Source organism: Camelina sativa, chromosome 16 (genome assembly GCF_030686135.1).
Source record: "Camelina sativa cultivar CO46 ecotype springtype chromosome 16, ASM3068613v1".
Classification (NCBI taxonomy): domain Eukaryota; kingdom Viridiplantae; phylum Streptophyta; class Magnoliopsida; order Brassicales; family Brassicaceae; genus Camelina; species Camelina sativa.
In genome coordinates, this window is record NC_141895.1 from 30,848,952 (window position 1) to 30,871,695 (window position 22,744).

The 22,744-nt window shown below is 36.7% G+C and overlaps 4 protein-coding genes across 7 annotated transcripts; 1 reads left to right on the forward strand and 3 right to left on the reverse strand.

Annotated features, from left to right (window-relative positions):
• Window positions 1–1,626: 1,626 nt before the first annotated feature.
• On the reverse strand, window positions 1,627–4,346 carry LOC104754170 (disease resistance protein RML1B-like). Its single transcript, XM_019237881.2, has 4 exons — window positions 3,844–4,346; window positions 2,548–3,628; window positions 2,116–2,412; window positions 1,627–2,021 (listed from the first exon to the last, which is right to left on the reverse strand). Exons 1-4 carry the CDS (start codon window positions 4,317–4,319, stop codon window positions 1,821–1,823), a joined length of 2,055 nt encoding a protein of 684 aa, XP_019093426.2. The 5' UTR covers window positions 4,320–4,346; the 3' UTR covers window positions 1,627–1,820.
• Window positions 4,347–4,937: 591 nt separating this feature from the next.
• Window positions 4,938–9,528, reverse strand: LOC104753055 (disease resistance protein RML1B). 4 transcript variants are annotated; one of them, XR_015583538.1, is made up of 5 exons: window positions 8,818–9,528; window positions 7,574–8,675; window positions 7,169–7,465; window positions 5,488–7,064; window positions 4,938–5,372 (listed from the first exon to the last, which is right to left on the reverse strand). XR_015583538.1 is itself a non-coding variant. In XM_010475332.2 (5 exons), the coding sequence occupies exons 3-5, from the start codon at window positions 8,657–8,659 to the stop codon at window positions 5,712–5,714; spliced, it is 2,736 nt and encodes a 911-aa protein (XP_010473634.1). In that variant the 5' UTR covers window positions 8,660–8,675; window positions 8,818–8,962; window positions 9,061–9,385; the 3' UTR covers window positions 4,938–5,711. The 4 variants fall into 4 exon arrangements, 2 of the variants coding, with proteins under 2 accessions (XP_010473634.1, XP_010473633.2); XM_010475332.2 differs by having other exon boundaries at window positions 4,938–7,064; window positions 8,818–8,962; window positions 9,061–9,385; XR_015583539.1 differs by lacking the exon at window positions 4,938–5,372 and adding an exon at window positions 5,427–5,478 and having other exon boundaries at window positions 5,617–7,064.
• A 741-nt stretch (window positions 9,529–10,269) lies between these two features.
• On the forward strand, window positions 10,270–12,906 carry LOC104753056 (E3 ubiquitin-protein ligase SP1). The gene is made up of 11 exons (XM_010475333.3): window positions 10,270–10,816; window positions 10,886–10,938; window positions 11,034–11,158; window positions 11,249–11,344; window positions 11,437–11,574; window positions 11,650–11,715; window positions 11,876–11,988; window positions 12,075–12,185; window positions 12,274–12,317; window positions 12,387–12,495; window positions 12,573–12,906. Exons 1-11 carry the CDS (start codon window positions 10,743–10,745, stop codon window positions 12,673–12,675), a joined length of 1,032 nt encoding a protein of 343 aa, XP_010473635.1. The 5' UTR covers window positions 10,270–10,742; the 3' UTR covers window positions 12,676–12,906.
• Window positions 12,907–17,775: 4,869 nt separating this feature from the next.
• On the reverse strand, window positions 17,776–19,894 carry LOC104753058 (transcription factor MYB61-like). Its single transcript, XM_010475334.3, has 3 exons — window positions 19,597–19,894; window positions 19,363–19,492; window positions 17,776–18,903 (listed from the first exon to the last, which is right to left on the reverse strand). The coding sequence occupies exons 1-3, from the start codon at window positions 19,727–19,729 to the stop codon at window positions 18,054–18,056; spliced, it is 1,113 nt and encodes a 370-aa protein (XP_010473636.2). The 5' UTR covers window positions 19,730–19,894; the 3' UTR covers window positions 17,776–18,053.
• Between the last annotated feature and the right edge of the window lie 2,850 nt (window positions 19,895–22,744).

A 22,744-nucleotide genomic window follows, 5' to 3' on the forward strand; every position in this document is an offset into this window, starting at 1 on the left:
CCTTTGCTCGCCATGAACTTTTCTTTGGTATCGGATTTCTTGATTGCTTCCCCACTAAGCAATCTGAGCAAGTGAAATTCTGAGTATCAAACTTTGGCAGGCCACGAACCATCTCCTTGCTCTGCAGTATCTTCATTCCATTGTGACCGAGATGGTCATATCGTTCATGCCAGAGCTTTGACATGTCTTCTCCAGTTGCTTGCAGGCAATGTTCCTGGCTTGGTTCCCCTTTGTAGATGGTCTGATCGAATAACATGAACATTCTATTCGAGCTCATCTTGCTCTCTGCCAAAAGACCCTTTCCATCATGAAAGATCTTACAAACACCTCTCCGTATAATGATTGTCAGATCCTTCTCTTGCAGCTGTCCAAGACTCAGCAGATTGTTTTTGAGTTCTGGAATGTAATATACATCTCTGATCGTATAGCTTACATTGTTCATCAGAAGCTTCACATTCCCTTTTCCAGTCACCTCCATCTTTTTATCGTTTCCCAGCTTCACAGTGTGCTTGAAATCTTCATCCATAAAGAAAAACAGATTTCGATCGCCACTCATATGGTTTGAGCAGCATGAGTCAAGGAACCAGGCTCTCTTTCTCATGTTCTCATTCCCACCAGTATACGCCATGAACAGCTTCTCTGCAGTCCCCTCAATATCTTTCTCAGGATCATCTTCTTCTTCAATATACGCCATCAAAAGCATCTCTTCTTTCTCATCAAAATCGGCATAATTTGCCTCTTCATCCCACAATGGACATTCGTTTTTGAAATGTCCAAGACGATGACATTTGTAGCACTCCACTGTGCTTTTGTCTCGACCACGGCCTCTTCCTCTGCCTCTACCACCTTGTCCTCTTCCTCTGCCTCGGTTTGAGCTCATTCCTCCTCCATAGCTCACCTTGAGCACCTGATCTTCTCCTTTCTCAGTTTTTTTGAATTTTTGCTCATGGACAGTGAGAGAACTCTGCAATTCGTCAAGTGAAATGCTCTCGATCTCCTTGGATTCCTCTATCGACACCACCACAGACATGAATTTCTCACTTAGTGTCCTGAGGATCTTCTCTACCACTTTGGCATCGTTCAAGACCTCTCCATTGCTCCTCATTTGGTTGGTGACGCCCAAGACTCGGGTGAAATATTCTTCCACAGTCTCAGATTCCTTCATCTCCAGAATCTCGAAGTCTCTTCTCAGCTTCTGCAACAGAGACTTCTTCACCCGATCATTGCCACCAAACTTCTTCTTCATGGACTCCCAAATGATCTTGGATGTGCTCCTATCCAAGATCTGCTCAAAAATTACTCTATCGATGCATTGATAGAGATAATGTTTCACCTTGTGGTCATTCTTCTTGGCTTCCTCCAGCTGCTGTGTCTGAGTCGTCGTGAGTGCTGTTGTGGTTGATGGTTCCACAACACCGGTCTCGATGGTACTCCACAGGTTCTTTGATCTGAAGAAATTCTCCATGACCTCGCTCCAATGATCCCAGTGTCCATCAAACTTTGGCAATTTCGCTTTCTCTTCTCCCATTCTCTCTTTGTGTTTTGAAGCTGCGGCTTCTCTCTCTCTCACACAGTTTTACTCTAACCGAGCTCTGATACCAATTTGTAACTATAAAAGAGCTCTTGTTTAGAATGCTGAAAACTGATACTTCATTAAAGTTAAAGAGATGGCTTTTTAAATAGCCTTACAGAACAGAAATGCAGAAACTTAAGGAAGCAAATAACAACTACTGAGATTGAGCCGTAAGACTCGGACCTCCTTATTGACACGATTAAACAGCAAAGACTAATTCGAACAGGACTAATTCAAACTCCAACGGTCATATCTCTAACAGGCTTGTGCAGCTATTCATCAACAACTTCTGTAGTTTATGAAGATGCCGACAAGATGATGGAATCTTTACCAAACTCTCGCAGCATAAAATATTCAATTCCTCCAGATTTGTAGCATTTGAAAGATCTGGGAGTTCCTTCAATTTCCGGGATGCTGTCAAATTAAGCTTCTTGAGATTTGTAAGCACCTAAACGTAACAACCCAAAACAGAGCAAAGAACATCATATTTTTACATGAAGAGAAAATACATATTTATATACTATTTAAACTGTAACGCCAACCTGTCTTCCTCCCCAAAGCTTCTCTAGCTCGCTATTCTCGAAATTGAGTTCGACAAGATATTCAGGGTGAAATGTAAGATGAAGACTCTTGCTTGGGTATGCCTCCCAATCTAGTAACCTTAGACGGTGAGGAAACTCCATCTCCTCAGGTATATGCACTCTATCATTGCCATCATTCCTACTTTTGTAGACGCTGAGGTATCGAAGATTAGGCATTCTTTTAAAAGCCTTCGTGTTTATAGATACTTCCTCGATTGCACATATATCAAATGATATGCCGGACACAGCTCTAGTACCCTAAACCAATATTTCAAATAAACAGAAATGGTTTGCACAATATATAAGTAGGATTTGTTTACATTCACCAAATGCCTAGTTCAAAGTACATATTAATGAACAAAGAATATATCACATACAAGAGAAAGAACTTACATTAGCACATTCTAGAACATCACAAATCTCTGAAGCATCTATTAAGATCTTGCGTTTCCAAGGCTCTTGTTCATGAATGGCTTTCTTACCCACTTGTTGTAGTAATCTGTGCATCATTATTCCCCCGTACGTAGATATCTCTATGAGAGATCTGTTTACAAGGATTTTCAACCCTTGTTTGACATCCAAGTCACGGTCAGTGAACATAGTTTCCACAAGATCACCATCTTTATAGTTGAAGAAGACTGCAATGTGGAGATATAGAGATTGCTCACTCTCATCTAAACTTTCATAACCCACTTTTAGTACTTCCTCAATATCTCGATCAAGAATAGTTTCTAGCCTGTGTATTACTTTTTCCCACTCTTCCTTATTCTTTCCACGTAAAGAGGAACCCACTACACTTAGAGCCAACGGAAGATTACCGCAAAGCTCTGTTACTCTTTCAGCAAGCTCTCCAAAACCATGGTACATAGGAATTTTTCTAAAAGCATAACTACATAAGATCTTGAGAGCTTCTTCATCAGATGGAAACCCCACATGGTACGTATGATCGATACCATGTTGCTGTAAAAGCTCTTTGTTTTCTGTGGTAACTACAATCCTACTCCCAGGACCAAACCATGTAGTTTCATTTGCCAACGCCTCTAATTGCTTTATATTGTTCACATCATCGAGAATGATGAGCACTCTCTGCTTGCATAGCCTTTCTTCTATCACACCTGAATGGCATATCCTAACACCAACCTGATTCAAAACCTTTGAAAGAAATTGCTCTTGTAAACGCAACTTATCTTGACCACTGACATAGCTTCCCCTCAGGTTATCCATAAAACAACTAAGTTGAAACCTATTAGAGAGTAGACCACTTAAAGCATTGGCAATGGTAGTCTTACCTATCCCAGCAGGACCAGAGATTGCAACCATTTTAACTCCATCATAATCTAAATCTAGTAAACACTCCATTTCTCTCAAATGAGTTTCAATTCCCACCATGCCATCAAAATCCCTTGATGGTGTAGCATTTAGTTTATCTGAAACATCTCTTGCAATTTTCTTGATCATGTTTGCTTCGTTGTCCCTAGCAAAAGAGAAGAAAAGAAATGCACGGTTTCCATCAAATAGTCACAGTGTTAAAACAATCCTCTGTTACTAATAATTTATGACATGCATTTCTGTTATTCGTCCTACAAAAACATTCTCTTTATCATCATAAAACACCACTAACTGTTATTTTTTCTCTGGTACCACTTAATAGAACCTAAGAAACAAAAACTCTTATTAATTAAGACCAACCATTTTTGGAAGTCTTCTCCAGCAATATTGCTCACGTCAGTCAAAGCTTTGCCCCATTTCTTTCTAGCTTCGTCCCTCTTACTTGCACAAGTTTCATTGAAAGCGATCCCAAATTCCCCGGTCTGTTTCCGTACATGGGACGGCTCAACTCCGTAGAAGATGGTCATCACTGTCTGTCCCATAGCTTTTTTGCACTCCAATATCTCCACCAATTCATCCAAACACCAGCCTGAGGAAGCATAATTCTTAGAGAGAATCACGATAGAGATCCTCGACTCTCTTATAGCTTCTGTGAGTGAAGGAGCAATTGTTGCGCTTCTCTCAATCTCTTGATCATCGAACATAGTGATTCCATTTCGTGTAAACTGTTCTCGCATGTTACTGAGAAAAGTTTTACGGACGTCAGGCCCGTGGAAGCTTGGGAAGACGTTGTAGCTCCAGTTGCGGGGCGAAAATGAAGAAGAAGGAGAAGCCATGGGAGAAAGACAAGTTGATGAAGACGAACAAACATATGATATTTTACGTTAAACGACTTTTTTCGGAAAGCTATATACAAGAATCAAATAAAAACAGTGAAACTAAAAGAATGATTAATATCACAGCTGTCGTAGGATCTATCATTTATGCCATATTCGAAGGAGAAAATGGGCCTCCATCAACTGTTGACTAGAGAGAGAGAGATAGAGAGATCAGAAGTCTCTTTTTTTTTTGATAAATGATCAGAAGTCTCTTTGCCTTTTCGTTCCTATGAACAAGTAAACGAAGTCCGTTAAAATGTGAATTATTAGTCGAGCACTCGTTGTTGTTAAACCGGATCAGGCAGATACTCTGAAAGAGAGAAACTATAGTTTAGTTACACTAGCTATAATATAGTTATATATATAATAGTTAGAGGTCAAAAGTGTATGAATATTAATTAATAAATAAGTTGTTTAAGTATTTATTGAATAAAATATAATCCATTGTGGACATTCTCACTTGAAAAATATGAAAATGCTGCAATTCTATTTCACATCTTGTCCACCAATTACTATGGATGAGTTGTTTTCATTTGGAAAAGTAAAAGTAATTTGTGCGCGGTAAGAGTTTTCATATGCGCGGATCGTTTTGATTCTTTAGCTAGAACTTTGACACAAGCAATTTAACGAATTCCCGGCCTCTAACCGGCTTCGTTATTTTTTGGGAGTTAAATAAAAAGACGTAATTTTAGAAGTAAGAAAATGAGGATTGGTGTTTGGTCAGAGAGTCTCCGTAACGAAGACTTTTTTCTTATAGGCCCAGCATAAGCCCATATGTTATCATCATCTTCCCCAAACCAAAGCTTCCGTTTATATAATATACTCATCCCAAATCAAGCTTCCGATATGTCGTTTAACGGAAGCTTTGGTTTGGGGGACGACGTCGTCTGTTCGAAGATGCTCGTCTTCTTTGGAGTCACCTTGTTCGGTGTCGTCTTCAGAGGCTCCGCTGGATTCAAACCCAATGTCGTCTTCAGAGGCTTCGCTGGATTCAAACCCAACGTCGTCGTCCTGGTACAATCCAAATTCATAGTCCCACTCGTCCGTCAAGATCTGAGCACCACATTCAATAATATCCAATTCTTGTAATTCGCTGCTGAATTCAAATACTATCTCCCTGTTTTACCTCAGAGGGATCGATACATGGCGAGCGATGGTGAATGGTAAATATAAATAAATGTTCCCTTCGAAATTTGGGGGGGACATCGCCTTCGAAGATGGAGATCTCGACGGGGTATAAGTCGTCTTTAGCTACGTGACAGAAGACCATGTTCTTGGTGAGGAGCTCCTCTTAGAGATTGCTACAGGAGACTGCTCTCGTGCTTTCACGTCACCAAGTTCTGGATTCGTCTATCGTCTTCTCCCTGAAACCAAGAGATCAAAGCAGACGAAGAGCCAACTCCAACAACCTGTGTATGTTTCGCCGTCGATATTTGTAGCTTCATTGTATTCTGTATCGTCTACAATGGCTTCTTCTAACTCATTGCTGCCTCCAAACACTTGCTCTGATTCAGATTCATAGCTCCCTGCGATGCTTTCTTCTTGGGTCAAGATCTTGGCACCACATTCAACAATGTCGAAGTCGTCATACTCGCTGCTGAATTCGAACATCATCTCTGTGTTCACTTCAGGTCGGTAGAATACTCTCAAGTCATCAGATTCTTTGTTCACTTGAGAGGGATCTTTATTTATTATCCAGCCAGACCGAAATGTAAAGAGATGTTTCCTTTCAAAGTCTATGCGATCAGTGGGCACAAACTTGAAGGGGTGTAAGTAGCTTTGACCTATGCAACGACAATATAATGTGGGAAGAGGGTCATCGATTGTGGTTTGCTGTTTAGGGGAAATCACGACACAAAACACAAAGCGACCGTAAGACCTGTTAACATCGAGAATAACAGTCAATGTGTTTCCCATGGCTCGGTGATCAAACTCTGCAGGCACTTCTCTTCCAGGTAAGAGCGATGTCCCGGGAATATAAAACATACTCGGTTTTGGATAATAGTTCTTCGCGCAATGAAACGAGTGTTGTATAATTGCTCTTGTTGCTTGTTGGCTCAATTTGTAGCAGTTGGTGAATTTGAGTTGCGCATCTGGAGTGTTGAAAGGGCTAAATACGGTCTCCATTGATTCACAGCCACCTGCCTTTAGGGACACGAGCGAGCGAGGGAGCTCTGGCAATGATGCGAGTCTTCTGCAGCCACATAGAAAAAGGTATTCTAGCCGATGAAGAGCTTTGATGCAATCTGGAATCTTTTCAATATCAGAATTGCTTAGGTCTAGATATGTGACGCTTTTGGGGAGATGTGTTAAACCCTTGAGCTTTCCACTGTTTCCTAGATTAACTGACTCGAGACGAGAGCAAAGCCTGATTGATGGATGCACATCTCCATTCTCCACCATATTCAGTGTGATGATGTTCGACGACATAAGTGGAATATTTTTCAATCTTGAGCATCCTTTTATAGTGACCCATTCAAGGGATGCCAAGTTCATATGAGCTGGAATGACTTGTAGGTTTATGCAGTTATCCATCCACAACTCGTTTAGTTTATGAAGATGAGAAAAAGAGGATGGAATCTCTACCAAACTCTCGCAATACTCCAGATTCAATTCCTCCAGATTTGTAGCGCTTGAAAGATCCGGGAGTTCCTTCAAATGGTAGGAGGCTGACAAATTCATTTTCTTGAGATTTGTAAGGGCCTAGATATATAACAAAAACCACACAATAACAGAGAGAAAGAGCGTCATATAACATGAAGAGAAAATACGTAATTCACGATATTGTAAAGTTGGTCAGCACCAACCTGAGGTCCTTCCCAGAGCTTTACAAGCTCGCTTTGCTGCATATCAAGTTCAACAAGATATTTAGGATTAAACGTAGGAGGAAGACTCTTGCTTGGGTATGCCTCCCATTCTAGTAACCTTAGACGACGCGGAAACTCCATCTCCTCTGGTATATGCATTCTATAATTCCCATCACTTTTACTTTTATACACTCTCAGGAATCGTAGATTGGGCATCCTCTTAAAAGCTCTCTCGCTGATAGAAACATCATCGATATTAGATATATCAAATGATATACCAGACACAGCTCTAGTACCCTATAAACAAATAATATGAAACCGTTAGCACATCATGTAGGGATTTGCTTATCTACACCAAATACCTTGCGTTTAAAAGGTATAATAAATACAAGAGAAAGGATTTACTTTGGCATATTCAAGAACATCACAAATCTCTGGAGCATCTACTAAGATTTGGCGTTTCCAAGGCTCTTGTTTGTGAATGGCTTTTTTACCCAGTTGTTGTAGTAATCTGTGCATCACTATTTTTCTCCCATATGCAAATATCTCCATCTCAATGAGAGATCTGTTTTCAAGGATTTTCAACCCGTATTTGACATCCAAGTCACTGTCAGCGAACATGGTTTCCACAAGATCGCCATTTCTATAGTTGAAGAAGACTGCAATATGGAGAAATAGCGTTTGCTCATTCTCATCTAAACTTTCATAGCCAACGCTTAGTACGTCTTCAATATCTCGATCAAGAATTGTTTCCAGCCTGCTCACAACATCTTCCCATTCGTTTTCCTTCTTCCCGCGTAAAGATGAACCCATGACACAAAGACCCAACGGAAGCTTACCACAAAGCTCTGTTACACGTTCTGAAAGCTCTTCAAAACCATGACATGGAGAAGTTTGTCGAAAAGCATATATACACAAGATCTTGAGAGCGTCTTTTCTAGATGGAAACCTCACATGGTAGGTATTGTTAATACCATGTTGCTGCAAAAGTTCTTTGTTTTCTGTGGTAACCACAATCCTACTTCCAGGACCAAACCATGTAGTTTCATTTGCCAAAGCCTCCAATTGCTTTAGATTGTTCACATCGTCAAGAATGATTAGCACTCTCTGGTCGCTTAGATTTTCTTTTACTGCGCCTAAATGGCATATTCTCATTCCACTTTGGTTCAAAACCTTTGAAAGAAACTGTTGTTGCAAATGCAACTTCAAACCATACGTATCAAAACCACTATGATAGCTTCCCCTAAGGTTGTCGACAAAACAACTAAGTTGAAACCTATTAGAGAGTAGACCATGTAAAGCTCTGGCAATGGTTGTCTTACCAATCCCAGCAGGACCAGTGATTGCCACCATCTTAACTCCATCATAATCTAAATCTAGCAAAGACTGGATTTCACTCAGATGAGCCTCAAGTCCCACCATACCATCAAAATCCCTACACCGTGTTGCATTCAGTTTATCTAAAACGTCTTTTGCAATCTTCTCAATCATTATCGCTTCATTTTCCCTAACAAAATAGAAAAGAAAACGGTACTGCTTCCATCAAACGTTCAGCAAAGGCCTCAGTAGCTCACTCGGCCGTTAACTGATTCGGGTTACTACAAGTTAGCACACAAAGAAAGAAAACTACAATTAAATAAGTGACAAACCAGTTTAGGAAGTGTTCTCCGGCAATGTTGGCCACATAGTTCAAAACTTGGCTCCATGTTCGCCTCTCCTCCTCTGTTTTACGAGCACAAGTTTCATTGAAAGCGACCCCAAATTCACCAGTCTGTTTGCGAACATCAGATGGATCTACACCGTAGAAGACCGTCATCACTATTTGCCCGATATCATCCTTGCATTTCAAAATCTCCAACAGCTCATCAAGACACCAGCTCGATGAAGCATACCTCTTTGATAGCACAACGATGGAGATCCTAGATTCTCTAATCGCTTGCGTGAGTGCAGGAGCAATTATCTGGCTTCTCTCGATCCCTTGGTCATCGAACATGGTAATTCCGTTGAAGTTAAACTGTCTGCGTAAATGACTGAGGAATGTTTTACGGACATCTGGTCCGTGGAAGCTAGTGAAGACGCGGTATCTCCAGGTGCGAGCCGAGGAACACGAAGAAGAAGCCATTAGAGAGGATCGTGATGGTGAGTCGTTCAGGGGAAACGCGTATTTACAGTGTTGAGAGTTTTCACACTTAAAGAAAGAGAAACTAAATAAGTGACGGAAAGAAAAAAGTTCTGTCGGAATGGAATAAATCATACGTTGAGAGGTGAGACGTGGGAGCTTCATAGTCACACATACAACTCCAAAATAAAATAGCTTTATCTTACACACATAAAGACCCAATAACTGAATAAAACCTGCATTCCTCTTCTTCAAATAAGAGACGACGAGACCTTAAGTACTCAATTTGATAATCAATTATGATTATATAAATTTATACATAAAATTAAAAAAATATATAACATCATAGTTTTCATAATATTAAAAACTATAAGTAAATAAGAAAAAAAATAAACAAAGATTTTGTTTGAAAAGTAGAGTACAATATAAATATCCTAAAAAAAGACGTAACGATAATTTAAATTTTAAATCTTCTGAAAAAATAATATTTTTATGTAATTCCTACAAAATCATTCATCAAACTTCTTCTTTGATATTTTCTCACATAACAAATAATATATCTATCTAATATAATTAAAGAAATTTTTTAATTGTGGCCCCTCTGAAGTCTGAAGTGGCTTTTTAAAAACTTTGGTTCGAAACGGATGCTGCCGAATCATATATGTTGCCACCTCGTCACTTGACTAAAGTTTTAGATTGCTGAATTTTTTTTTTACTTTTTTGGTAAAAATTCAATCAGAATATGCGTCTTATCTGATGGGTTATTATAAAATTTGGTGAGAAGGTTCCACACTTCAGTAGCGTTGGACTGAGAATCGCATAGCTCTTGTGTCCTATATATATATATATATATTCACTTTATGAGATTCCCTGGTTACATCAGAGGGACTTTGCTGGCTCCTTCTTTTGTCTTGCTCTGGTTGATTATGCTGACCTCCTTATCTAGTTTATTATATTTATGTGTGTTTTCAAAGGTTTCTTTGCATTATAAAAATTGATATACATTAGTACTAAATTGCAAATTATCCCTCTTACCATGCGTCTTAATTGGGCTTAAACATTAAAAAGAGTAATAAAAACAATTAGGCCCATTGGATTGGGAAGTGGCCACGTCACCAGCTTCGTTGCTTAAGCCTTGTGTCGTCTTCTTCCCCAAACAAAGAGAAAGCACAGCTTGAGAGTATAGGAGAGATCGAAGCAAAGAATCATTCAATTCCAACACTCTGAAAGTCTGAATCTTTCATGTACCCTCTTTAAAAATACAAAATTCGTTTTTTGTTTCACTATTTCTAGATTTCAATTTATTCAAACGATTCCTCGATTAGGAAATTTTTTCTCAAGATCTTCTTCCAACGCTCAGTGTTCTAATCCAGATTCGTACACTACCTCTCATCAATCAATTCAAAGGGTATTGTTCTTCTTGAAACCCAGTAAGAGTGACTAATTCAGAGTCTGATGATTCCTTGGGGTGGAGTTACTTGCTGCTTCAGCGCCGCCGCTCTTTATCTTCTCGGCCGGAGCAGTGGCAGGTTTGTGATTATCATCTTCCCATAGTGTAGAGTATCAATCAAATCCCTTTCTTATCTTTTGGAGCGCAGGGATGCTGAAGTGCTCAAAACTGTCACTAGGGTTAATCAACTCAAGGAGTTAGGTAATCTTCTTCTTCTCCCTTGATTGCTTCATCTACTGTATCAGTCTCAGAATGATTGTTGATGATGTTTACGGATTGCTCTGTGTTTTGTATAGCTCAATTGCTAGATTTAGATAGCAAGATTCTGCCTTTCATTGTTGCGGTATCAGGAAGAGTTGGCTCTGAGACGCCTATTAAATGTGAGCATAGTGGCATACGCGGTGTTATTGTTGAGGAAACGGTATGTTGTAGACACAGTTTTTTTTTTTTTTTTTGTGTTACATCAATTAGGTTGTATGTGAAACTCTAGTAATTGCATGATTTTTTTCAGGCGGAACAACATTTTCTGAAACATAATGAGACCGGTTCTTGGGTACAAGATAGTGCATTGATGCTTTCAATGAGCAAAGAGGTTCCTTGGTTTCTGGTAAGCCAAATATAGTAGCATTGTGTTTCAAACAGCTGTGATTGGATGTTTCTTTAAAACCATTTCCAAATTTCAAAAACTGTTTGCTATAGGACGATGGGACAAGTCGTGTACATGTAATGGGAGCTCGTGGTGCGACAGGGTTTGCCTTGACTGTTGGTAGTGAAGTATTTGAAGAGTCAGGACGCTCACTTGTACGAGGAACACTTGATTATCTCCAAGGCCTTAAGGTTTTCGCTTTTCTTTTTCTGGTTCTTTTATTGCTGGCCTCTCCATTTGCTTAAGCGGCCATTGTTTTGTTTCAGATGCTTGGAGTTAAGCGCATTGAGCGTGTTCTTCCAACTGGAATATCTCTAACAGTTGTTGGTGAGGTATGTCGTATAGTGTTTTCGATTATCTCTTTTACTTAAAGTTGTAGAGAATCTAGAGATACAATGATACTAGCAATATTTGTAGGAAGCTGGATCGATCTTTGTATAGAGATATACTGATGAGTTCAAATCTAATTTCTGTGGCTACCATGTATGACAGGCTGTCAAGGACGATATTGGAGAATTCAGGATTAAAAAACCTGACAGAGGACCTTTCTATGTCTCTCCTAAATCACTCGATCAGCTCATTTCTAATTTGGGAAAATGGTCGAGGTCTGTGTCTCTCTTCTCTCGTGGTGTTTTTTTTTTGCCTATACAGATGATGAGCCAAAACTGGTTGATAAGAGTATAATTTACAGGTGGTACAAATATGCCTCCATGGGTTTTACTGTTTTTGGTGTGTTCCTGATTACAAAGCATGTCATTGATTCTGTTCTAGAGAGAAGACGGCGTAGACAGTTACAAAAAAGGTATGTCACACAGATTTGTCTGTCTAGAAAGTAAAAAGTTCTACTTAATGATGTTCACACAAAATTAAGCAGTAAGCTGTTGTTGCAGAGTGCTTGATGCAGCAGCTAAGAGAGCTGAGCTAGAGAGTGAAGGTATCCATTGGTGAATCTTTTTTCGATATATAAGTTGCACTGGCTCTGACTACAAAACTCTCTCACCAGGTTCAAACGGGGCACGTGAGAGTGAATTAGATTCTACCAAGAAAGAAGACGCTGTTCCTGATCTCTGTGTGATCTGCCTAGAGCAGGAGTACAATGCTGTGTTTGTCCCGTAAGCATTCTTCTGCCTTTTTGGCTGATTCTGCTGCATTTGCAACTTTCTTAAACGCTTGTGGTTGGTACTCGCAGGTGTGGTCATATGTGCTGCTGCACCACATGCTCCTCCCACTTGACTAGCTGTCCACTATGCCGGAGACGAATCGATCAAGTGGTTAAGACTTATCGTCACTGAAGAACAACTCAGGTCTCAAAAGCATTCTCTACTCATAGAGTCTTGTCTGTAAATACCGCAAGATCAAAACGTCAGTTTAGTGTTCGTTATCCTCTTTTGTTTGATTTCGAGAACAAAACATTCGAGTTATATGTGAACTTAAGGTGCTCGATTTACAGTACAGTACATGATTGTACTCGAGCAATTTGCTCCACAAAAAATAAAAAATAAAAAAGTTCTACTTGGTTTTCATGGCGCTTCTGATTTAGATTCATAGCTTACCTAGCTGCTTCTGCTTCGGTTGGTTTGTAAGTCAAGATCTGGACACCACATTCAATAATGTTGATGTCTTGGGGTGTGGTGCTGAATTCGAACAATATCTCGTTGTCCTGTTCAAGCCATCCATCTTTGTCAAACAATTCAGACTGAAAGATAAATAGATGGTTTGCAGATATGGGAGATCATGTACTATGTTTTCGTCAACAGGGAAACCATTTAAGTGTATGCGACAGAATAATGCAGAGTAAGCTTCTTCCATTTGCTGTTTGGGGGAAACCACAACACAAATCCTAAATCCGTAGAAATTTGAACGGATGGTCAAGGAATTTCTTATTGCTGGGTGATTGAACTCCGCAGGTATGTTCCTTCCGGGTAGACATGCCTTTGCACTACCTGATTGCTTGATAATTGCTCTTTGTGCTTCTTGGCCCAATTTGAAGCGCAATTAGGAAGATAGACCAACTCAAGTGGAGAGTCAATAGGGAAAGATATGGTCTCCAGTGATTCACAAGTTTCTGCTATTAGTGTTCTGAGCGAGCCAGGAAGCTCTGGCAGTGATGCAAGTTTTGGACAGCCACCTACGTAAAGCTCTTTTAATCCATGAAGATCTTTGATCCAATCTGGAAATTTCTCAATATCTGCTCCACTTCGTTCTAGAAAATGTTTTCCTGCAAATCGAAATGTAGTGACACTACCAAATATACCGAGCCTCTGAAGGCGAGACCAAAGCCAAACTGATTCAGGCAATTCTTCCAACATCGCATCTGCGATATGGAGTGATGTGATGTTCTTGGAAATATTTGGAAACTTTCTCAATTGTGAGCACCCCACCATGTAGACCGATTCAAGAGATGCCAAATCGAAGTGTATCCGAACAATGTGTAGCTTTGTGCAGAATCCCATGTCTAACAACTCTAGTTTATGAAGATTTCCAACAGAGGAAGAAATCTCCACCAAACTCTTGCAAGCAGTCGAGATTTGTAGCATTTGAAAGATCGGGAGTTTCTTGAGGTTCAAGGATCCTAACAAATCCATCTTCTTGAGATTTGTAAGGGGCTGAATATATAACGACACAATAGAGGAAGAACATCAATACATGATGAGAAAGTACATATACGTCAAATATTTATAGTAAGCTAATATAAAAACCAACCTGGGCTCCTTCCCCAAACTTCTCAAGTTGGTTATACCGCAAGTTAAGTTTCACAAGATATTCCGAACAAAATGTACGAGGAATAAGCTTTCTAGGGTATATGTCCTAGTGTAATAACCTTAGACGAGGTGGAAGATCCATGTCCTCGGGTAGATGCACTCTATCACTACTATCAAATTTTGTCATGTAGACGTTGAGAAATTGAAGATAAAACGCATACTTTTAATGATATCCAACCAATGCTCATTGATGTATTATATCATTCGGAAGACCATAATGTAATGTAGTTTTGAGTGTAGAGATGATATGATTTATAATTTGATTAAATCACACCAATATATGTTCTAAAACCTGTTAGACGAGACCTAGCGGATGGCACCTAATCATATACGCAAACTTTTCTGTGTTCAAATTTGGCTATGTCAAATAATTTGGTGACCGACCAAAGAATCCATAAACTATTCTATAAAATGGAATATAGCTTTTGTTACAAGAATTTAGTAATGTGATTCACTTTGTACACATATATATATGTATATATCAAGTAAGTTCCCGACCATATACTTGATGTGACTTAATTTTATATGTAACTAGAAGAAGGCATCTCGAAGTTAATAACTGCAAGATAGGGGAGAAAAAGAAATCACATACACTTGGTGTTCTGTCCTTAATTAGCTGATATTCTTGAGCTTAGGCATTGGAAAAGCCGTTTTAACAATAAGCTATTGAAATTTGTACGCTTTTTGCCCCTTCGTTATGCTGACTCTTCGATAATTGGTTCACAAAAATCATCAATATAAAAATCGTGTTAATAAACAAGTATGAATAATATTTGGAGAAGAGATTTTGTGATTTTGTTGGAAAAAAATAGTTTTTTATATTGTTAAAAAGTATGCAGCACTGAACAGGTTGAGTCAATTTGGGAGGAACCTTAGGTGAGAAGGTCGGTAGCGCAGACTCATTTGAATGAGTTTCTTCATGAAGCCACTTTATTGTTAGTCTTCAAATTTCTGATCTGCTTTGGCTGATGTGATGCATGCCTTAGCAACTAATGCCAATCATGCGATGATTTTGTTCTGAAAAGTTTATAGTTTATAATACGTTTTTTTAGGTTTTTAATAAGTTCTAAAAAGTTTAGATTTTGTATTCTACAAATTTTATAAAAAATTTGAACATGTACCATTTGTACATGTTCTATAATTTTAGAATTGAAATATGTTTTAAAAATTTCAGAATTCAAAATATTTTCTATAAAATTCATAATAGATATTCTACATTTACTCTATGTTCTACAAAATTCAGAATATATTCTACGATTTACTATATGTTCTAAAACAAATAGAATATAAATCCTACAATATTTTAGAATATACATTCTAGCAAAATTTGAGTTTCATAAATATAGATATAAAATCGAAATAAAGAAAAGTAAATATATTTTTTTAAGATTTGAATATATGGTTTAGAACCACAATTCAATAAAATCAAACTCAAATTATATTAATCAACAAAGACTCAGATAATTATTTTGTATTGCTAAAAAATTATTTAATTTGCTCAAAATCCATATTTGGAGAAGAAATTACAAACGCGTATTTCAGTGTTAACTATACGCCTTTCAATAAAATATCTCTTAAACCGGGATCGTATAGATACTCCGACCCGGTTCGATATATAATTCGGTCGTCGGTTTAGCTTATCTAAAGTTTTAATATTTAATTTTACTTAATTTAAAATTATTAAAAAAAAAAATTAGCTCATCCAACGTGTATATAAAAAACATTAGCTTTCAAATATCCAAATAACCTTTCGCGTTTATGAAGTAGAGTTTTCTTTTTGGTATGACGTTTAAGAAGTAGAGTTAATTAGTGTTATCAGATATTTTTTGGTTAGTAGCAGCATTATTATAACATGTAGGCCTGGGATTGTGAACCAAACCCAACTGAAATTTGGACAAATCGGTCCGGCTTTTTAATTGATTAAACCGATCAGAAAGAGTCTAATTTAGAATCGGTTAACCGTTCGGTAAACAGAGAGTTGAATACAACAAAATCACATACTCATGTCTCTGTAGAAAGCTAAATATAAACTAACATGTGAAATAAAAATCAAAATATACAAATCAGAATGGAGGGAGTGATACCTTGTCATGCCTTGGGAAGTTTTAATTTAGGATCGGTTAACCGTTCGGTTCAACTCTAACCTCCTAATAGGATCGGTTAACCGTTCGGTTCGCCGAGCATTCACTTCGTTCTTCATCATCTTTCTTCGATTACTTTTTCAAGTCCATACAAAGTGGTAAACAGAGAGTTGAATACAGCAAAATCACATACTCACGTCTAAGTGTATATGTAGAAAGCTAAATATAAACTAACATGTGAAATAAAAATAAAAATATACAAATCAGAATGATACCTTGTCATGCCTTGAGAAGTATTACTTTGGGTTCATCAAACTCATTGCTCCCATCAGAGATATCTTCATCGTCGTCCATAGACACTTGTTCAGATATAGATTAAGCTTCTTATTGTTTTGTCGGTTTCGGTTTCATCCGTCAAGACACCACATTCAATAATGTCGACTTCTTGGTGTGCGGTGATGATTTCCAGCAATATCTCTTTCTCCGGTTCAAACCATTGATCATCTTCAGACAATACAATGTGAGTAATACAAAGATGTTCCCCTTGGATTTCACGGAGACCCGTAAGTATGTACTGGTCAGAGGGCCAACCGTTTAAGCATATGCGAGACATTGAGTAATGAGTAATATGTTCTTTCATCTCCTCTGTTTTAGGGGAAACCACTACGCAAATCCTAAACCCGCAGAAACCTGGTCGGAAGGTCAAGGAACTTCCTATAGCTCGGTGATCGAACTCCGCAGGTATTGTTCTTCCGGGTAGGCATGCTGACATTGATTGCTGAGTGATGACTTTATGTGCTTCTTGACCCAATTTGAAGCAGTTGGGAAAGATACTAGTGTCTCCAATGATGCACAAGTGTTTCCTATTCGTGTTTCAAGTGAGCCAGGGAGCTTTGGCACTGATGCAAGTTTTGGACATCCAAATATCTGAAGCGATTTTAATCCATGAAGATCTTTGATCCAATCTGGTATTTTCTTTAAAGAGCCATCGATCTACATAAACAAAGTGTTATAAGTCAGCTTACTTAATATGATTCATTGATGGATATTACATGGGCTAATATAATAGTCTTGTATTGTCAATGTTAGGAAATACAAGACACGTTATTATTATATTGTCAATGTTAGGAAATAGAAGACACGTTATAACAACGTTATTCTTGTATTGTCAATGTTAGGAAATACAAGACACGTTATAATAATAACGTGACTTCATTGATGGATATTACATGGGCTAATATAATAGTCTTGTATTGGACATGCCGGCTGGTTTATAATAGTCTTTTACAAACTCCCAAATTTTAAATTACTCATTATTCTTACTACTATTCCTTTCTAGAGACGTGACTTCCAAATCTACAAATTTAAACCAGCCGGCATGTCCTTCTTATTAGTCCTTGAAGGAAGAACATAAACACTACCTTGAATATAATGATAGACAGGCTTGATTTTCACTCCATTATGAATCCATAGTTGTACTTTGTCCCGAATGACTTATGTAATTAAACGACATTGTCAACGAACGTGTTGAATGCATGGAAAGTATGTCTTTGCAACATGGAATCAATGCTTGTTTTTTCTCCTTAATTATTACATCAAGTTAAGGATAAAACCATGAGTGAGCAAATACCAATATACATACGTACATTCACACCATGCCCTCGTAACAGTTTAGAACACTCATTATTACAAGATCATATTAAAGAAAAGAAAAAGAAAAAAAAAAATCAGAAAACAGACTCTACGAAAATAAGAAAGAAAAAAAAAACTAAAGAACAAACTTATACACAAATTAGCTTGAATTTATGTGATGCGATAAACAATAATTTAAAATGAAGATGGAAAAGATGAAGATAAGGCAGATGATCCCAAGGTCATTGATGGATCTTGGTTTCCAACAAGAGATGATGAGCCTTCCACGTTTATGTTAAGGTTGTCCCAGAAGAAAATATTAGAGCATTGTTGTGAATCTACCCATTGATCATAGCTTAGGTCTTGCCTCTTTAAACATTCGAAAGTTGATGACATATATCCATCTTGCGAATTGCTATTTTCCATTGGGACAATGTTATCCATATTTTCCTCTATTAGCGCGGGGAGATTATAACTTATAGTTGTCTCAATATTCGAACAGGTAGAGTTATTGAACAAATGGGACGCCATTGTAGGAACTTGAAACGGTTCTCGTTGTTCTTGTTGAGGAAGGTTCATATCCCATTCTTCTGTGTTAGTTGTTAGAAATGCTTGTTCGCAAAGGTTTCCTCTTCCTCCTCTTTGCGTGTCATGATTGTTGTTCTTGTTTGTGATGATGTTTTGAGAGAACATTCCTTCTAGGATAGGAAGTGTTGTGTCTACCATGAAGAGGGGAGGTTTATGGGAGAGAAGGGCTTCTTGAATCTTTATATTAGTTTCTTGATCATTGGCGAAATTTGACTGGTTCGGAGAATCCGTGAAACCATCAAAGTGTACGTTATCAACAGTGGATGGATTGGTGCTAGAGGTGACGGTATTGGCCATAGGTGTATCGTCCAAGTTCAATGTCACTGTAGTTACTGACGGTTGATGACGATTGTAATGGTGATGCGGTTTTCGTATCTTTTTCTTGATCCATGAATTCCAATAGTTTTTGATCTCGTTATCCGTTCTTCCGGGTAGATGGCTAGCTATGTGCGCCCACCTGAAAAAAAAAAAAAAAAAAGAAGAAGAAAAAAAATAATAAGAAAATATGTATGTACAATATGTATTTCTGTGAATGTTCGATTAAGTAACTTAAAGCGTACTATACTTGATAAAGAATTACACGTAGACAAGAGTACCACGAGATTAATGAAACTACACGTTAAAGATTCTTTTAGTCATCGGCAGTAGGCTAGTCGTTGCTTCGAACCGTGGCTAAACTAAACATATAATAATTTAATTTAAATAAATATTATATCATGACAAATTGAATAATAAGTATAAAATGTAGTATATATATAGTATGTAACTCCAACACAACAAAATTATTACTAAAAATGGTAAGTATATCAGTATTCTTAAAAGAATTTCAATAATGCTATTTTTATACACTATATTGAATTAACTAAGTTATCTCTACAAAATACATATTTAATTTAGCTTTGCGAAAAATGGAAACCTGTTTCCCACAACTCCATGAAGGCTTATGATCAATTTCTCTTCTTCAGAAGAGAACCTTCCTCTCCTAATATCAGGCCGAAGATAGTTTATCCATCGCAATCTACAACTTTTTCCACATCGTTGAAGCCCTAGATTTTATCAAACATGCATTATAATTACAATAAATCTATAAGTCAATTAGCGCAAGACATAAATAGAATTGTTAAAAAGCTATATATACATAATCAAGTACCTGCTTTTTCAGGGATTTCACTCCAACATCCATAGCCATGAGTTGTGATATATCTAATAAGCTTCTCATCTTCTTCCGGTGACCAAAGCCCTCTCTTCACTTTTTGCTGGTTGCAGCATGAGTGATGACCCATTATTAGTTAGTAGCTCCTCAAATTAACTTAATTTATAGCGAACCACTTAATCGATGATAATAATTAAGCTTAAATTAAATTATATATATTAAGTATATCACCCTAAAGGTTTTTACTCTCTTTCTTTCTTGGGTTATGTTTATTTGAGAGTTTCATATGGCTATGGAAGAGGAAGAAGCAAAGGAGAGTTTTAAAAAGGGGCAGGAGACAAATGTCGGGTCGGGTGAGGACCCAGGGGTAGGGCCTGAGATATTTCTGCATCGATCTAACCTTAAAACGACGTCTCATCGACTTTCTATTTTCATGTGTTATTACTCGTTGTACGTAGAGAGCTTTTGGTTGTAGTATTATTACGTTAAGCCCTTATCACTTTTTTCTATGTTTTTCTCTTCACGTACCCTTCTGTCTCCCGTGAAAAGTTCCTCTTCTTTTCTTTGTTTCTTATATTCTTTAAAACTTAATAATTTATAAGACGAAAAATAGTTTGATATGTATAACTAATCGCCATATAGATTTGTTGCTCATCAGTAATCATGTACTCTGCACTGCTTTCCTCTATTTCTACCCCTCTAGCTCTATTACTCTGAATCTGTTAATTTTTTTAGTACCACAAATTTATTTATTTCATTAAAACGTATTTGGGTGTGAAGGATCGCGTTGGTTTATAATTTTGTCATATACTATATAAATAGTCTTTAACAAAAAAAAAAAAAAATCACATTCTAATTAAAACGCTGTTCATTTATCGTAACACACAATAATAAATGTACTTTTCTTTTCTGTGGGTAGTACTTGATGACCGCAAACCAAAGGAAGATGAAGCCAAACTTTAAATGATATCCTTCCATCTTTCAACTAAAACCCTATCTTTTTAAAAAAAAAAGTAACTTACTTATTCCAAAGCCCTATCAAAGATGAAAATGTTGTGTCACTTATACTCTCTTTATTTAATAAAAAATATTATTTTAACATATTTCATACAAATTAGGAAATTTTTTGAATTATATCACATATAATAAGTTGTTAATGATTGAAATTCAAAGAAATGAATGCTGGATTTAGCAATAAATTAAAAAATTTAGTATAAGAAATATATTAGAAATATAAAAGGATGTTCTTTGTAAAATAATTTTTTTAAAAATAACACTTTTTGTGAAACAGAAAAATATATGTTTTAATTTTTTTTTTTAGAGAACTTTATGATGGATTTATTATAATTCTGTTAACAACAACAACAATCGTAATTTCTAGTAAAAGAGAGCGCTCTTGGATTCTATATATGGACACGTATTAGTACACACAAGAAGTGTATTTGAAGTTGATAAAATAGTGTTTTCAACATTAAATAATTGATTAAGTCATGTAGCCTAGTTATAGTGATTTTTGAAATTAAAAGATAACAAATCGGAAAAAAAATATATTAGTGTACGTCCAATATTGAAGCTTTTTCAAAGATATACGAAAAAACAATCATCACAAGTTTCAGTTACAAGGCTTTGATTTAGTTAGGAGACATATCGGAAGACCTTGCCGATAATGAAATCGCTTCGTTTAGAAATTTTCTCCTTTTATTTATTTATTTATTTTTTTTTTGTATTGGTAACTTGTAAATATGTCATGCAATAGTACTATATGGTATATGTATATATAACAAATATGTCACATCAGGTTTGTTCTTTCTGACTGCGGGGACTTTTAATTTACACAATCTCATTAATTATCGTAATTTAAGCAGCTAAAATCTCTTATGATACAATAAGGGTCCTTAACAATATCAATGAATGAAATCAATTTGTTTTCAGATAGAATCCTTACTAGAAAGTATAGACAAATGCTTACGTAAGACGTACAAATTACGATTCATAATACATACATAAACATGTTCCAACACATAAGATAAGATGCATGGTCGTCGTTTTATGAACTTGATTAATTAGAATTTGGGTTATATAAAATGTCCAAAACACTCGCATCACTAAATCACTGTTCCATTACATTTTTTTTTTTCATTTATATGTATGTGTATATGTATGTAGCCCTACACACATGTATGTGAAGACCCCATGTACGTAGATGAATCGATGTAAAGTGGGACCGCTGGATTATAGCAAATCAATTACCAAACATCGATGTGAATTGGATCACATAGAATTGTGACTTTTGCTTCTATATATCGCAATCTATTTCTGGGCTATATTTTCTTCTATTCCTTTTTAGAGAAAAAATGAGAAAAGAAATCAAAATGAAACAAAGAAAAAAAACATTAAAACCTTTCACATTGCAAACATTCTATTTGAAACATCTGCATTCAACTAATCTTAAGTTCTCGGAATGTAATAAACAGAAACGCCTATATTTGTGAAGTAAAAGAGCATTTATTAGCACTCAACGTTTCTGATTATAATTAATGACTTAATGTACTTAATAGTGATATGTTCCAACTTAAGCATAGTTTTAGTGTTTTTTCTATCGTTGAAATCATTAAGGGCTTACCTTTAAGGAGGAGCAATAGACTGGCCTTGTTGGTTTGGGTCCACAAATGTTTGTTTAATTAATCAAATATAATTTTTAAACGAGGTAATGTTTTGTCAACATAAATAATAGTTCTGGTGATTAACTAGTGATGCTAATGAAGCAACTGTCTTAATTAACTAAACAAGCCTTTCAAGGGATGGTTGGTCGAGATAATAATAATCATTAGATTAAGATGTCTCTACCTTACATAATTCAGTTCTCTCCATTATGATCACACTCCCTTTTAAAGAACTCCTCAAGTTGATGTAGCGTATATATAGGATACTAAGATCAAATTTCTCATATTTGTTTATTATATATGTTTAGTTTAATTAGAATTGATACGTTTAAATGTATTTTTTAATTTCTCAAATAAATTAATTAAAACTGATATTTCGTGGAGTAGGACAAAATAAAAGACTTAATTTCTTTGCTAGAAACCTCGTGAGGTTACGTACCTAAGTTGATTTTATGTAAGTTCGTGGAATTTCTAATAATAAA